We start from the raw sequence: 13,342 nt of genomic DNA, 5'->3' as shown, positions 1-13,342 counted from the left end.
TCTTAACCTTTCATCAATCATTTGCCTATCTCTTGAAACGTTTGCTATCCCTTAAAACTTTGCTGTGCTAAAGTTTAGCTTCAAGGGCTGTTAGAGAAAAGTATTATTTGAGTTGGGTAAGCAAATTATACCCTTTTATAGTATCGAAATGCCACCCCTGCAACGAGAGAAGGCTTGGCAAGTTGGGAAAGATGAAATAGCGAGAGGGCTGGTGATGCCATCTCAAGAGTTCTTCCACCAGCTTCTAATGACGTGAATTTAGTACGTTTGAGCCCAGATAATCTTTTATCAGAAAAAAAAAATGATACACTGTAAACAATGTACTCTAAAGTGACCAAAGACTGAACTTGTTTTAAGAAGCCCTATTATCGAGCTATGATGGCAAAAATATGAGAAAATAGTACATTGAAGACCACGAATATCTTCTAGTAGTTTACCCATTATACTGCAAAACTGATGAAAAGAGTTTCATATCTTAGAACTCTTACAAGCATAAACAGGTTTGTCATTTCTCTGGTACTGTTTCTTTAGTAGTAATAACTTTTCACCAAGGGCGACCCAGAGGTAAGACTACTTACAAGTGAGGTGCAAGCTGTGAATCGATGAGGTCAGTGAGAAGCCGCGCAGCTGCCTGGCCAGGGGGCTTGCGCTGAAACTCCCGGTAGTTGGCAAGGAATGTCAGGCGGTCGCTGAACAACATGCTCTCGCCCATGTTCTCGAGCATATCCAGACAGGGAAGCTCCCGCCGCTCACTGTACTCAGCCAAGAACCTGAGGAACCGAGGAGGTATTCTGGAGGGCTCAAAGAAGTCGTACTTGGACAGCCCTCGTTGGTGTTTATTATGGTGTCCTCAGGGGTTGTCAGTGACTCAAGAGGGCTTGACAACAACACAATATTGAGTCCAAGTCAGTGCCACAATTGAAGAAAAAGCTCTACAACCTACTCCTCAACAAGGTATGCGGCACAATATAAAACATACCTTTAAAGGCCAACTCCAGCGATTTTTCGAGGTCGATGGATCTCCAAGAAATTCGCTGGGTATGTTCCTTTGCACGTTTCCGTCATTTATGCCGAATTACAGGCTTGAGACATGCGCAGATTGTTTGCAAATGAATTTTAAAGATTCTCTGCAAACGCCCTCCCGGCTTCCCACAATTATTGGCAATATTGCATCTGTGATGTCAGTATTGGGAAGGCGGCGGAAGTGACGCAGCCGAGGGCACCGCTAACTTCGGGGCTTCGGCCGCTACAGCGAGCGTCTGCTGTGCACAAGGCGACAGACAGTGTTGATTTGGCCGGCGCTTCGCTGGTCGTCCCGGCTGTCACAGTTTTCATACTCCGCGCCGGCGTGACTGGCATGCCTTGCACGACTTCCGATTCATTCGTAACAACGTCTACGTCATACATAGACGTACACTCGGTTGGGTTTCGGTTTCGGTGTTGCGCTTTTTTGCTTATTTAAAATTATTCTCCAATTAGCCGAGTGTTTCTGCTATCGGGCCCGTAACAGGAGCGTCTCAGGAACATAAAAGCACCATTACTTTGACATGGCCAAAAAGTCGCCGGAGTTAGCCTTTAAGAATGAAGTAAGACTGAAAGAGCGCCAGGCTACTTGCGTTTTCTCTGTGTTGTCCGTTTTTCCTAAAGTTAATCTTGCATTGTACTGCATTACGTTGTTTAGTTATGCGCTAACTCATCCAGCACAGCACTGCTAGATGTGACCTACCTGTAGCAAGTAAGCTGTTTCCAAGCCACTAATAACATTGGGAAACAGCTCCCATTAATATATTATCAGCATTTGAAGCTTCATAGCAGAAATACTGCAAGCATACTTACTGATCTGCCAGTCTTGATGTCAATACTGGGTTCTGCAAGAACAAAGGGAAAGGAACAGAAGTTCTAGTTCAAAGAAAGATGATGCAGCTTTTCTACACATGTATATTCTACTTGCTAAACTAAATGTGAGCGACAGATGGCTAAAGTCAACTGCGCACAGTTTTGAGCTGACAAGAACGTGTCACATACAAAAAATTAAGCCCAAGGTTTGTTGATCATTATTTATGCATATCATTCCTGTTGCATAGGGTCCCAAGTTTTGTACGCCGTTCATTCAGTGTTAACACTATTATTAACACATTGCATAATAACTCTCACACCTTACCCGAAGGCATCAGACCTGCCAGAGTCGAGACTTTTTAACAGTTATGTTTCTGTGCAGACAATGGTTCAAATGATACCGGTTACATCTTGCCCGTATTCATCAGCCATCACAACAGGTTCCAGAAAAATCGACGATGGCAAAACAAACTTCAGAACTGACTACTGGCACTGCAATAACTGTGCATATTAATATGACAGCACCATCTCATGACAGAATGTGTACCCCCTTAAGAAATCTGACATTCCGTCATCACTAAACATCACTTACAATGTAGTGATGGTGAAGAACAAGACAGTTCCAGAGCTACGAGTTAAGAATAAAGCTCTGTTGAACTTGTGCCCCTGGAAAAACAACACTAAAACACAACAGCGGTGCACACAGTCTCCAGAAATGTGATACATAGGTTAAAGTGTGCCAGCTAATTCGCCATGACTCACAGTACAATCAAGGGGCAATCAGTCGTGCTCATGTGAGCTTGAGAAGGGATGCCATTTGGCACATGAAATGCGCAACATGATTAGCTAAGACTTCCACATGGAATACTTTAAAATACAACTTGTGCCAAATGATGACAATGTAACACCAATTAGACAGTAAAAAAAAAAGGTCACTGGCAAAGGGCAGACATTATATATGTGTGTGACTATCATGCATCATGATCAAACAACCGCTGGAATCAACAGCTGGATACCAACTTCCTGTCAGCTTGTCTTTTGTGCCTACATAGCATAGCGCTGAAATGATACCAAACTCACCTTGCAACGCATGGCCCAGGTCAGTGCAATGCCCAACTGGCCCTTCTTTGCCATACGAACTGCCAGTGTCTGGCAGATGTCCTTCACTGGAAGGGAATTTCTGAAGCTATGCACACACATGTTACAGGGAAAATAAATGCTAGCCATATAAAACAGATGCTAGATAAAATCCACAAAACATCGTCAATCAGCCTGCACAGACCCCCAAGCAATATTTGTAGCAAACATTGCAGCTGATGCTGCGTTACTGTAACTTAAGGTAAAAGGGTACGTTAAATACGTTATGAAAAAACTAGGCTTGTGCGAATAGTAAATTTTATGTTCGAAGCAAATAGTGATTTGGTCGAATAATTTCAAATCGAAATCGAATAGTATATAAATCGAAATCGAGTAGTATATATCACATATAAAGAAAAATGAGCATATTTATCATAACCCAACTAACCTGCACAATATATTTTAAAGTTGAAACAAGGCATGTGCAAATGCCGTTCTTTTTCGTTCGAACGGAAGTGGAAGCAACTTTGAATAGTAGCAGGATTTGACTTTCGATAGAGTGCAAATGATGACCTGTAAAATACATTACGTTTAAAAAAAAGTTTCTTTAATATGTAGCCTAGGGCAATGAAATTTTAGCTGTTTACATACTTTTTTTATGCTGATATTAAATATGCAATCAGTTTTATAGTAAATTGCATAGTTTTCATCTTGTACCATGACAATGTGTAAAATATAGCTGTTTTTGTGCACACTTTTTCTGTGATTAAACTTCTATGGTTAAGAGCCATTAGTGGCTCATATTGCTCCACATTAACTGTAGAATGCAAATAACTAAGCAGAAAGTGTGATTAAAACATATTAATGAACAAGAAAAATTATAATATGAGAAGTCTCAAAATGCTCAGCCAATACTAATTGCTTACCTTAAGTTTAAATAATTATATAAGTGATATCAAGTTTTGAAGGAGATAATTGCACTCTTCACATCTTAAGGAATGTGTGGGAAAAATTTCATTCCGATCTGGCCATCAGAAGTACCAAAAACGTGATGTCCAAACTCAAGAAGTTGCCCGAAATTGCATGTTGAGAAAAATGCATTTTAAAGGTAGAAATGAAAGCTCATCTATGTGGCAAAGATATGCTTTTTAAAATTATTTCTTCCATGATGAGAACTTGCGAATCATGGTTATTTTGAACATGTGGCTTTGGTGAATTCCTCATGTGAAATGCAATGTCAAGCAGCCAGGTGATGTTTTCCAGGGGACTCTAGACAATGAGCTCTTTTTAGTTTTTAATAGCCGCCTTGTGCTCTTTAAAAGTGATTGCAACCTATTTCCAGTTTAAATACAATCATTTTCTTTTTACATGAAAGTAGAGAAACTAAACTTGACAAAACAAGTAAAAACAAAAAATACATTAATTTTGAAAAAAACTTGTACTTTTCAAGTAGCATCTCCCCCTTAAGCTTAAAGAATGATGGATCGATGTGAGGTTAATATGTTCATTTAACCTTTAGGTGGGGCTTCGTGGCAGTGTGGATTTCCCCTGGATAGGTGAATTCGCGGTATAGCACCCCTTTATTGCAGTGAAACCACCTTTACAGGGGGTTCATGCGGTTTATATGTACTATGTCTATTCATTCATTTCGAATACTTCAAAATTTCGGATAATTTAAATTCGTGTCAAAGCAAATTCGAATAGTGTAATATTCGTCCGAATATTCGAAGTGCTCGAACATTCGCACAAGCCCAGAAAAAAAAACTAAAGAAAATCCGAGATCGCGCAACAAAAGCTGGCTGCGCGTGTTCAACTCGCACACGAGTCATACATCTCGTACATCGAGGATGTCTTGGCCCTCTGCCGCCGTGCGAACAGTGAAATGACGGAAGCCGAGCGCGTGCGCCACATCCTCAAAGGAATAGGCACGATCGCGTTCAACGCCTTGGCTGTTCAGAACCCTACAACAGTAGAAGACATTACTTCGACATGCCAGCGCCTAGACGAGCTGCAGTCTCTGCGTCTTCAGCAAGGCAGCGATCCGCACGTTCCGCCTCACTCTGATTTACGAGCCCTGATCCGCACCATCATCCGCGAAGAACTTCAAGAACAGGAACAGAGGCAATTCACTGCTGCCTCCACTCCATCGGCACCTTTCGACCTGCGCAACCTTGTGAAGCAAGAGTTGGCAGCCATGACGTCACCGACAGCACCTGTCGCTCCACCGGCACGCCCGATACCCCTGTACGCTGATATGGCAGCCATGACGGCACCGACAGCATCGGTTGCTCCAACAGCACGTGTGATGCCCACATACGCCGATATTGCTGCAATACCGCCTGCTGCCGTTACATCTGGGCCTACTGACCTTGCCTGTGGCCATTTGGCTTCTGTGGGCGGCAGAGCACCACCTGCACCTTCATATCCTGAGTGGCGTTCATCCCGTCCCGTCTGTTTTTACTGCGGTATACGTGGCCACATCTCTCGTTACTGCCGTCGCCGCCAGCAGGATGAACGACGAGGTTATGCTGACTTCGAGCGAGACCGGATCCGCAGACCCGATCCTTATTGCCCAGATTCCTATCCGTACACGTCGCACCGGTCTCCGTCTCCTCCAGCGTCCGCGCGTCAACGTCAGGACTCCCGTTCCTCTAGACGACGCTCTCCTTCGCCCTACCGCCGCTCTGCATCACCGCTTCGCCCCATCTCCCGCCTTGTTGACCAGCATTCGGAAAACTAAGGATCGCAGTTTTTGGAGGGAAAACTGCATCCTGTCGACTACCAAAATTACCTCCTGTCCGCCCGGCCAATATGTTGTCAGTGACTATTGAAGGTGTTCCTGTGCAAGCTCTTGTTGATACCGGTGCCGCCACTTCGGTTTTGCGTCGTGACTTGTGCTCGCGGCTCCGTAAAGTAAGAACACCTTACGTAGGACCTGTGTTGCGCGGCGCAAATAACGTACAGATTCAACCCGATGGACAGTGTACGGCTCGTGTCTTCATTGACGGCATACGTCACCACATCGAGATGATTGTGTTGCCCACGTGCATTCATGAACTTATCCTCGGCTGGGACTTCCTACATTCTGCCTCCGCCGTTATATCGTGTAAAGAGAGCGTCGTTCACATCACGGATACAACGGATGCATCTATATCGGCCCCGTCGCCCTCGATTTTCAACTTGGCTGTCGCTGAAGACTGCGTCCTGCGCCCTGGTCACGAAGTCGTGGTAGCTGTCACATCTAGCCAAGTAGCCGATGGTGACGCACTAGTTGCCCCTTCTGCTCGCTGCACTTCGCGTGGAATTCTCGTCGCCTCGTGTCTTCTCCGGTTGTCCTGTGGCCGCGCCCTTTTGCCTGTCTGCAACACAACTGCAGAATCCATGCTGTTGCCCAAGGGGATGACCGTAGCGACGATAGACGCCTCTCCACTGATCTCCGTCGCAGCACTTTGCCCGTCTTCATCACCAGTACCAGCTTCAGGTTCGAGTTCTTCCTCTTTGCGAGCAGTGATCGGTTCCGACCTGACATCTGCACAGTCCGAAGCGCTACTGGCGCTTTTAGATAAGCACAAAGCCTGCTTCGACAGCTGTACCACAACACTTAGCCGTACTTCCGTGGCTGTACACCGCATTGAAACCGACGGTTCGGGAATTATACGCCGTCGGCCATATCGTGTTTCGCAGTCGGAAAGGAAAGTAATCGCAGAACAAGTTGACGACATGCTATCACGAAATATAATACGACCCTCTTCCAGTTCCTGGGCTTCTCCGGTCGTTTTAGTCAAGAAAAAAGATGGCTCCGTTCGTTTCTGCGTTGATTACCGAGCGCTAAATAAGATCACGCGCAAGGACGTGTATCCTATGCCTCGAATTGATGACGCTTTAGACACACTCCAAGGGGCGAAATATTTTTCCAGCCTTGACCTGCGATCGGGCTATTGGCAGATCCCCATGAACGAGGCTGACAAAGAAAAAACCGCCTTTGCTACGCCGGACGGGCTTTATGAATTTAATGTAATGCCATTTGGCCTGTGCAACGCTCCAGCCACATTTGAGCGCATGATTGATACCGTTCTTCGTGGCCTAAAATGGAGGACCTGCCTTTGTTACTTAGATGATATCGTTGTTTTTTCATCTACCTTTACCGAACATCTTCAACGATTAGACGAGGTACTCGCGTGTCTTTCCAACGCTGGCCTTCAGATAAATACAAAAAAGTGCACATTCGCCAGCAAAAGTATCAAAGTCCTCGGACACGTCGTTTCGAAAGACGGCATCCAGCCAGACCCTGACAAAATCGCAGCTGTACTACAGTTCCCTCGACCCTCCAACCAGAAGATGTTGCGCAGCTTTCTTGGTCTGGCGTCCTACTTTCGTCGCTTTATACGCAACTTTGCTAGCATAGCGGCTCCTCTGAATAAGCTATTAGTCGCTGGTGCTTCTTTCGCATGGTCCAATGACTGCGAGTTCGCATTTAAAACCCTTAAAGAACGCCTGACGTCCGGACCAGTGCTTCGCCACTTTGACGAGAGAGCGCCCACTATACTCCACACTGACGCAAGCGCACAGGGTATCGGAGCAGTGCTTCTACAGCGTGACGCCGCCTCTAAAGAGCAAGTTGTGGCATATGCTAGCCGGACCCTGTCGGCAGCGGAGCGCAACTACACGATTACGGAGCAGGAGTGCTTGGCTATTGTCTGGTCGATACAGAAATTTCGCCCATATCTCTACGGTCGGCACTTCACCATCGTCACCGACCATCACGCACTTTGTTGGCTGTCATCAATGAAGAATATGTCGGGACGTCTAGGGCGCTGGATACTGCGCTTGCAAGAATACGACTTTACCATCACGTACAAATCTGGCAAATGTCATCATGATGCCGACGCGCTGTCCCGATGCCCACTTTCGCTTTCTCTTGACAATACGCCCTCCGCATCTCCTTCGAGTGGCTCTGACGTCCCGCCTGCCTCACACCAGCTCTCGATTGCCTCAGTGGATCAAATACAACTTGATTCGCGCTCCGATTTCCGCTCACTTCAGCTGGAAGACTCCTACTGTCGAACTTTCATTGATCGCCTTCGCGGCATCACTAAGCCACCTAACAGCCGCTTGCGACGCCAGCTTCGACAATTTCGCCTACAAGATGGGGTGCTTCATCGCTACATCTATCATCCCACGGGCAACAAGTGGGTGCCAGTCCTTCCCCGGTGCCTTCGTCTTCGTGTTTTAGAAGCATTTCACGACGACATTGCTGCCGGCCACCTAGGCTTCCACAAGACCTACGACCGCATCAAGACCCGCTGCTTCTGGCCTGGCTTATCCACAACGGTTGCCAAATACGTGGGCTCGTGCTCGTCGTGTCAGCACCGTAAGCGATCCACATCCCCTCCCACCGGTTTCCTTCAGCCTATACCCTGTCCGACCTCACCTTTTGAACTTGTCGGAATTGACTTGTATGGTCCCTTGCCGTTGACGCCTTCCGGTCACCGTTGGATCGTCACTGCAGTCGACCATTTAACAAGATACGCCGAGACTGCGCCTCTTCATTCTGGCACCGCTACAGAAATCGCCAACTTTTTCTTGAACTCTATCGTCTTGCGCCATGGAGCTCCTCGCGTTATTTTGAGTGACCATGGCAAAGCCTTCATTTCGAAGGTCCTCGACGATGTCCTGCGGGCGAGTAATACGGTGCATAAAACCACGTCTACATATCACCCGCAGACGAACGGCCTTACCGAGCGCTTCCACCGAACGCTCTCCGACATGATTTCCATGTACTTACAGCCTGACCACAAAAACTGGGACAACATTTTGCCATTCGTCACATTCGCTTACAATACTGCGACACAACGATCTACTGGCTACAGTCCTTTCTTCCTAGTGTATGGACGGACTGCCTCCTGCGTCTTCGACACGGCATTCTTTTTTGCCCCTGCTCCGTCCAGTACTTCCCTACCAGAAGAGTTTGCAGCTCGAGTCGCGCATTGCCGTGAAATTGCTCGTCTAAACACGGAAGCTGCACAAGGGGAACGAAAACGTCGCTGTGACAGTAAACGACGTGACGTGGCCTTTTATCCAGGCGATAAGGTCTTACTATGGACCCCGGTTCGAACTCCTGGACTTTGCGACAAATTTCTTCACCGGTACATTGGCCCCTACACCGTTCTGCGGCAAACTTCCCCAGTGAACTATCTCATCACCCCGCTTCAGTCCGTCACTGACCACCGTCGTCGTAGCACAGAGGTTGTTCACGTCTCCCGCATGAAGCCATTCCTTACTCGTTCAGCCGATCTTTGAGTTGCGGCCAGGCTGGCCGCTTCCAAGAGGGGGGAAATTAGTGTAAGCACATTTAATGCACTTCATCGTTCTCATTTGTACATAGCCATCATCATCCCTGTTCTTCTTCTTCTTCGTGGTTCTGTGCCGAGGCAGACACTGGAATAAACGGTTCTGCTGGCGTTCTCTGGTCTGGTCGTCCTGCGTCTTTCAAAAGCAAGGCGGCACAGGCTTGAAAGGCAGAGCAGTACTAGTGGCGGCATCTGTGCTAAACGGAACAAGTGAACTGAAGCTAATACGTAGCATTTCGCTCATCCAAAAGTTTACATGTGGAGTGCGTAGTGTTCCCAAGAAGGCAGCTAGTGTTGTACATCATTGCACTGTAATGTTCACCTAGGTAAGCTTTGACAAAGTTACCGACCCCCAACACCCACCTTCCTTTTCCACATGCATGGTACATAGGTTTACGTTTGGGATAGGGTTGCACTTCGCCCCCGTCAAAACGTGGCCACCGAGGCCGGGAATCACACCCGCGTCCTCGAGATTAGCAGCGTGACACCTTACCTGCTAAGCTACTGTGGCGAGTGTGAAGGCAAGGGAACAACACAGAGCAGTTATCCTACTTTCGCCCTACATCTTTCGCGATTAGCTATTCCAATCATGAATCACAAAGTAGCCTATGCACATAATCTCCTAGTTTATAAATCTACACAGTTTCCACTGACACCAACTAAAGAATGATATAAAGGCGTGCTGATAACAGGCAGACCACACTTCTGTCCTTTTGTTCTAACAAATATATCTGCACAAGAAAATCAAACCACAAGTGTCGTTAAGACTACATGGGATGAATGTGATAGCCCACAAGAACTTCGCAAGATACCCTCTTACCTGCTGGCATTTCTCTCTGCTCCAGTATTTCAACTACCTTCAATGCTTGTGCCTGGGTTTTCAGTGGGATGTGCTCGATAAAGGCCTCCAGGTACTCCCTGTATGCGACACAACATTTTGAGATGTCCACACTGTTTTAACCCCACCAATACCAAGATCCCGTGACACAAGAGAGAACAGTGACTAAGAAATAAGAGTAGAGAATTTCAGAGAGTAAAATCTCATTGAGATGTTCCCGTTTGCTATGGTTTCCTGGCTCTTATGTTCCGAAGCACAGTTCTTTTTCAGTTTTTATAGCGTTATGTCTACTAGCATTTTGTTTGTCATGTTTTTTCTCGCCCTTCAATATGTTGAATAACTGCAACGGCAGTGTTCATTGACATTTTAAAACGCCTTAAAAGCAATGTGCGATGGCTGCACTTCAGAATTTTGCACAAATCTCAGAAACGAAAAAAAAAATATATATGATGCAGCTATTACATGTATGGCCAGCATTCCAGCACTACAAAACACAAGCACTTCCTGAATTTACTAGCTTTTCTCAAAATCTGTGTTTTAGTGCACCAGAGCTAGGGATTCCAATTCTAAGAAAGGTCATTATGAATCTTTCTATGCACTGGGCAAGCTTGAAGAGCGAGTAGTGCTCGTTGGAGAGGAGGCAAGAAACTCCATGGCCGGACTAGAAAGGAGACGTTATTTTGCGCACACATTGCGTCTTCCCTCTGGTCCAGTCATTCTCTCTGTGTCCAGCGCAAAGAGAATGGTGTTGCAACACTGATGTCGAGGCCACGAGAAACACACAGACTAACGAAACTGCCAAATAGCAACTACGCTGGATAGACGCCAACGTTCAAGCGTCATTCGAGCTACGCGGACTCGACTGGTGAAGTACGGCGTTAGTGTGCGGTAGTTCATGCTTAGCCAGAGCTGAACTGTCAGCCAGAGCTGAACTGTCAGCCAGTTTTTTTTTTTACTTTTTTACTGAGACCACCACTGACCTTCCACGTCGCGGGCAGTGATCCAGGTAGCCAACACCAACTTGCCAGAGGCTGCAGTACAAAAAAAAAAAAAATGTACCACGGTAAATTTTAAACATGGAGCTACACTAAGGACAACAGAGGAAAACCACGAACGTTTAATCAGGAACTTTATACCATGGTCTGTTGTTCCACAAAGTTTGAACATTAGCCCACCACTGTTTAGGCAAGCAACAACTGCAGAGCTTTTTAAAGCCCAATAACAAAATTCTGTCATTGAGCATGATGCTTTTTGAGGGCTGACTAGGGGAAACTAATTTACACTCAAACCTCATTATAACGAAGTTACATCTTACACGAAAATAACTTCGTTATATCCGAAAATTCATTATAAACGTATAACATCCCTAACACTGTATGTATTGCAAGACTACTTTTCATTTCCTTCATTATAACCGATATTTCGTTATATCCACATTCGTTTTTTGAAGGTTTCAGTGTATATGCATTTCAATATGAGTCCGTCGATATAATTGAGTAGCAAGTACAAATTGAAGTAACCTTGACAAGGCTGCAATGCTGATAAGTCCTCACTTTTCTTACTAACAGCTTTTAATTGCCAAATGAATATAGGTGACACAGACCCTTGATGGCTAGTAGATACAAAGCAAATCCGAGATCAAAGCCTCTAAAATTTGTAGCGTATTGTGGGCGACACCCTACCTTAGAAGTAATGCCAAGGTGCTTTGCTGTTTCTGAGTGTTCCACATTTTGTGCCATTTCTGATGAGAAGTGGCAGTCATGCTGCTTCGAGATTTCATATCGAAAATATTTCTGCTGGGTTTTCGTGAAGCATCCAGTCATATTTCAAGCGTAAAACTTTGCAGTTAAGCCGACAAATTTACCAACAATATCTTAAATTAGGTTTTTTTAGTAGTCCCAAATACCGCAGCAGTTAAATGTTTAATCCTTTATTCAGACCCATGAGAAGCCAACAAACTCTAGACGTACCTGTGATGTGTCATGAGGGACGCCGCATACTCCAGGATCAGGTGTTCCCTCAATTCACTGGCGTACCTGCGGGATACCAGGTGCAAGACAATGAGCAACTATCTGGCAATTTCCCTCAAAAACACCGCTTCAATTTTCTTTGTATCCAAGATTAGCGATGCAGATGACTTCAAGAAGAAAGGCAACCTTTTTCTTTTCTGACACTGCTCCTGTAACGAGGTCTGCCTGACTTACTTCTCATATGTCTTATGGATGCAGCAAAAGTAATTAGGCTGGTTAAAAAGGGGCGCTAAAAAACCCTTTCAAAACAATTACAATGTTTAAAAAATGCTGCCGTAAACGTGTCAGCCACGAATTACTCGATAAAATGCAGCAAAGAACCTACAGGCATGCATAAAAGTTCTCCCGCTCTCTGCTGCAACTTTTGAGGCCATTTTTTTTTTATTTCTACATTTGCAAGTTTGCAAATGAAATGATGGTTATACGGCAGAAAACATGGTTGGTCTCCTTGCTAGTCTTAGTGTAGTCTGCTTACCATTCCCGTTAGACTGGCTGCAGATAAAGTGCCGCAGATTGTTGAACTTTTCGATAAATCCGCGAAAACATCGGCATCGCTAGTTTACCTATTCGGTCACTCTTGTGACTGTATTAAATATGGGGAATTGATACAAAGGCCCGTTTCTGATAGACTCGACCACACGAAGGCAACACAATGAACCCAAGAGAAGAAATATAGGGGGCATTATTTGTAGTTCTTAACAGACGTGCAGTACATATGGGATAAAAGTTCATGAAATTGGACAAGAGAAGAACATGCTATCGATGGGTGACAAAAAAACAACCTCCGCCATTAATCGGCACAAAAACTACTAGATAACGACCAAGAACTTACAAAACTAGAGTAGTGCACGAGAGTACAATATACTACTTACTCGGCATGGCTGGCCTCCATCTGTCCAGCATGAAACAGCAGGTCGGACAGGTGTGCCGAGAACCACCAGTTGTCCAGGAATAAGCTGCAAGTCATGATTTTGCTAAAGCCTGTCACCAAAAGCATCAAACTAACCTGCCACGGCTAAGTGTGATTGCGGAAGGCTACAGCAACATGGCTAAGTGTAATTGCAGGGTGTGTCCAGATAAGATTGAACACGAGGTCCCGGTCACCATTCCCGATTTTGATTAAACTTACTGTAGGCCTAGGCATTAGACCCAGAACAATGGTTTCGAAGTTAGTTTCGCGAAAAAAAAAAGTATACGTATTTTGGCTGCAG

At 45.5% G+C, this 13,342-nt stretch overlaps 1 protein-coding gene across 2 annotated transcripts in view; it reads right to left on the bottom strand.

Moving 5' to 3' along the window:
• Positions 1-13,342, bottom strand: part of LOC119390041 (nuclear pore complex protein Nup85) — a 48,006-nt gene that overhangs the window by 7,023 nt on the left and 27,641 nt on the right. For both annotated transcript variants that reach the window (XM_037657561.2, XM_049414627.1), the window contains exons 14-20: positions 13,004-13,087; positions 12,072-12,137; positions 11,082-11,132; positions 10,084-10,181; positions 2,917-3,002; positions 1,837-1,868; positions 579-770 (exon numbers count right to left, since the gene is read on the bottom strand). In XM_037657561.2, the coding sequence (XP_037513489.1) occupies positions 579-770; positions 1,837-1,868; positions 2,917-3,002; positions 10,084-10,181; positions 11,082-11,132; positions 12,072-12,137; positions 13,004-13,087 (609 nt within the window). The remainder of the gene's footprint in view (positions 1-578; positions 771-1,836; positions 1,869-2,916; positions 3,003-10,083; positions 10,182-11,081; positions 11,133-12,071; positions 12,138-13,003; positions 13,088-13,342) is intronic.

Source organism: Rhipicephalus sanguineus, chromosome 4 (assembly GCF_013339695.2).
Source record: "Rhipicephalus sanguineus isolate Rsan-2018 chromosome 4, BIME_Rsan_1.4, whole genome shotgun sequence".
In the NCBI taxonomy this organism is placed as follows: domain Eukaryota; kingdom Metazoa; phylum Arthropoda; class Arachnida; order Ixodida; family Ixodidae; genus Rhipicephalus; species Rhipicephalus sanguineus.
This window is presented reverse-complemented; position numbering and strand designations above follow the sequence as displayed.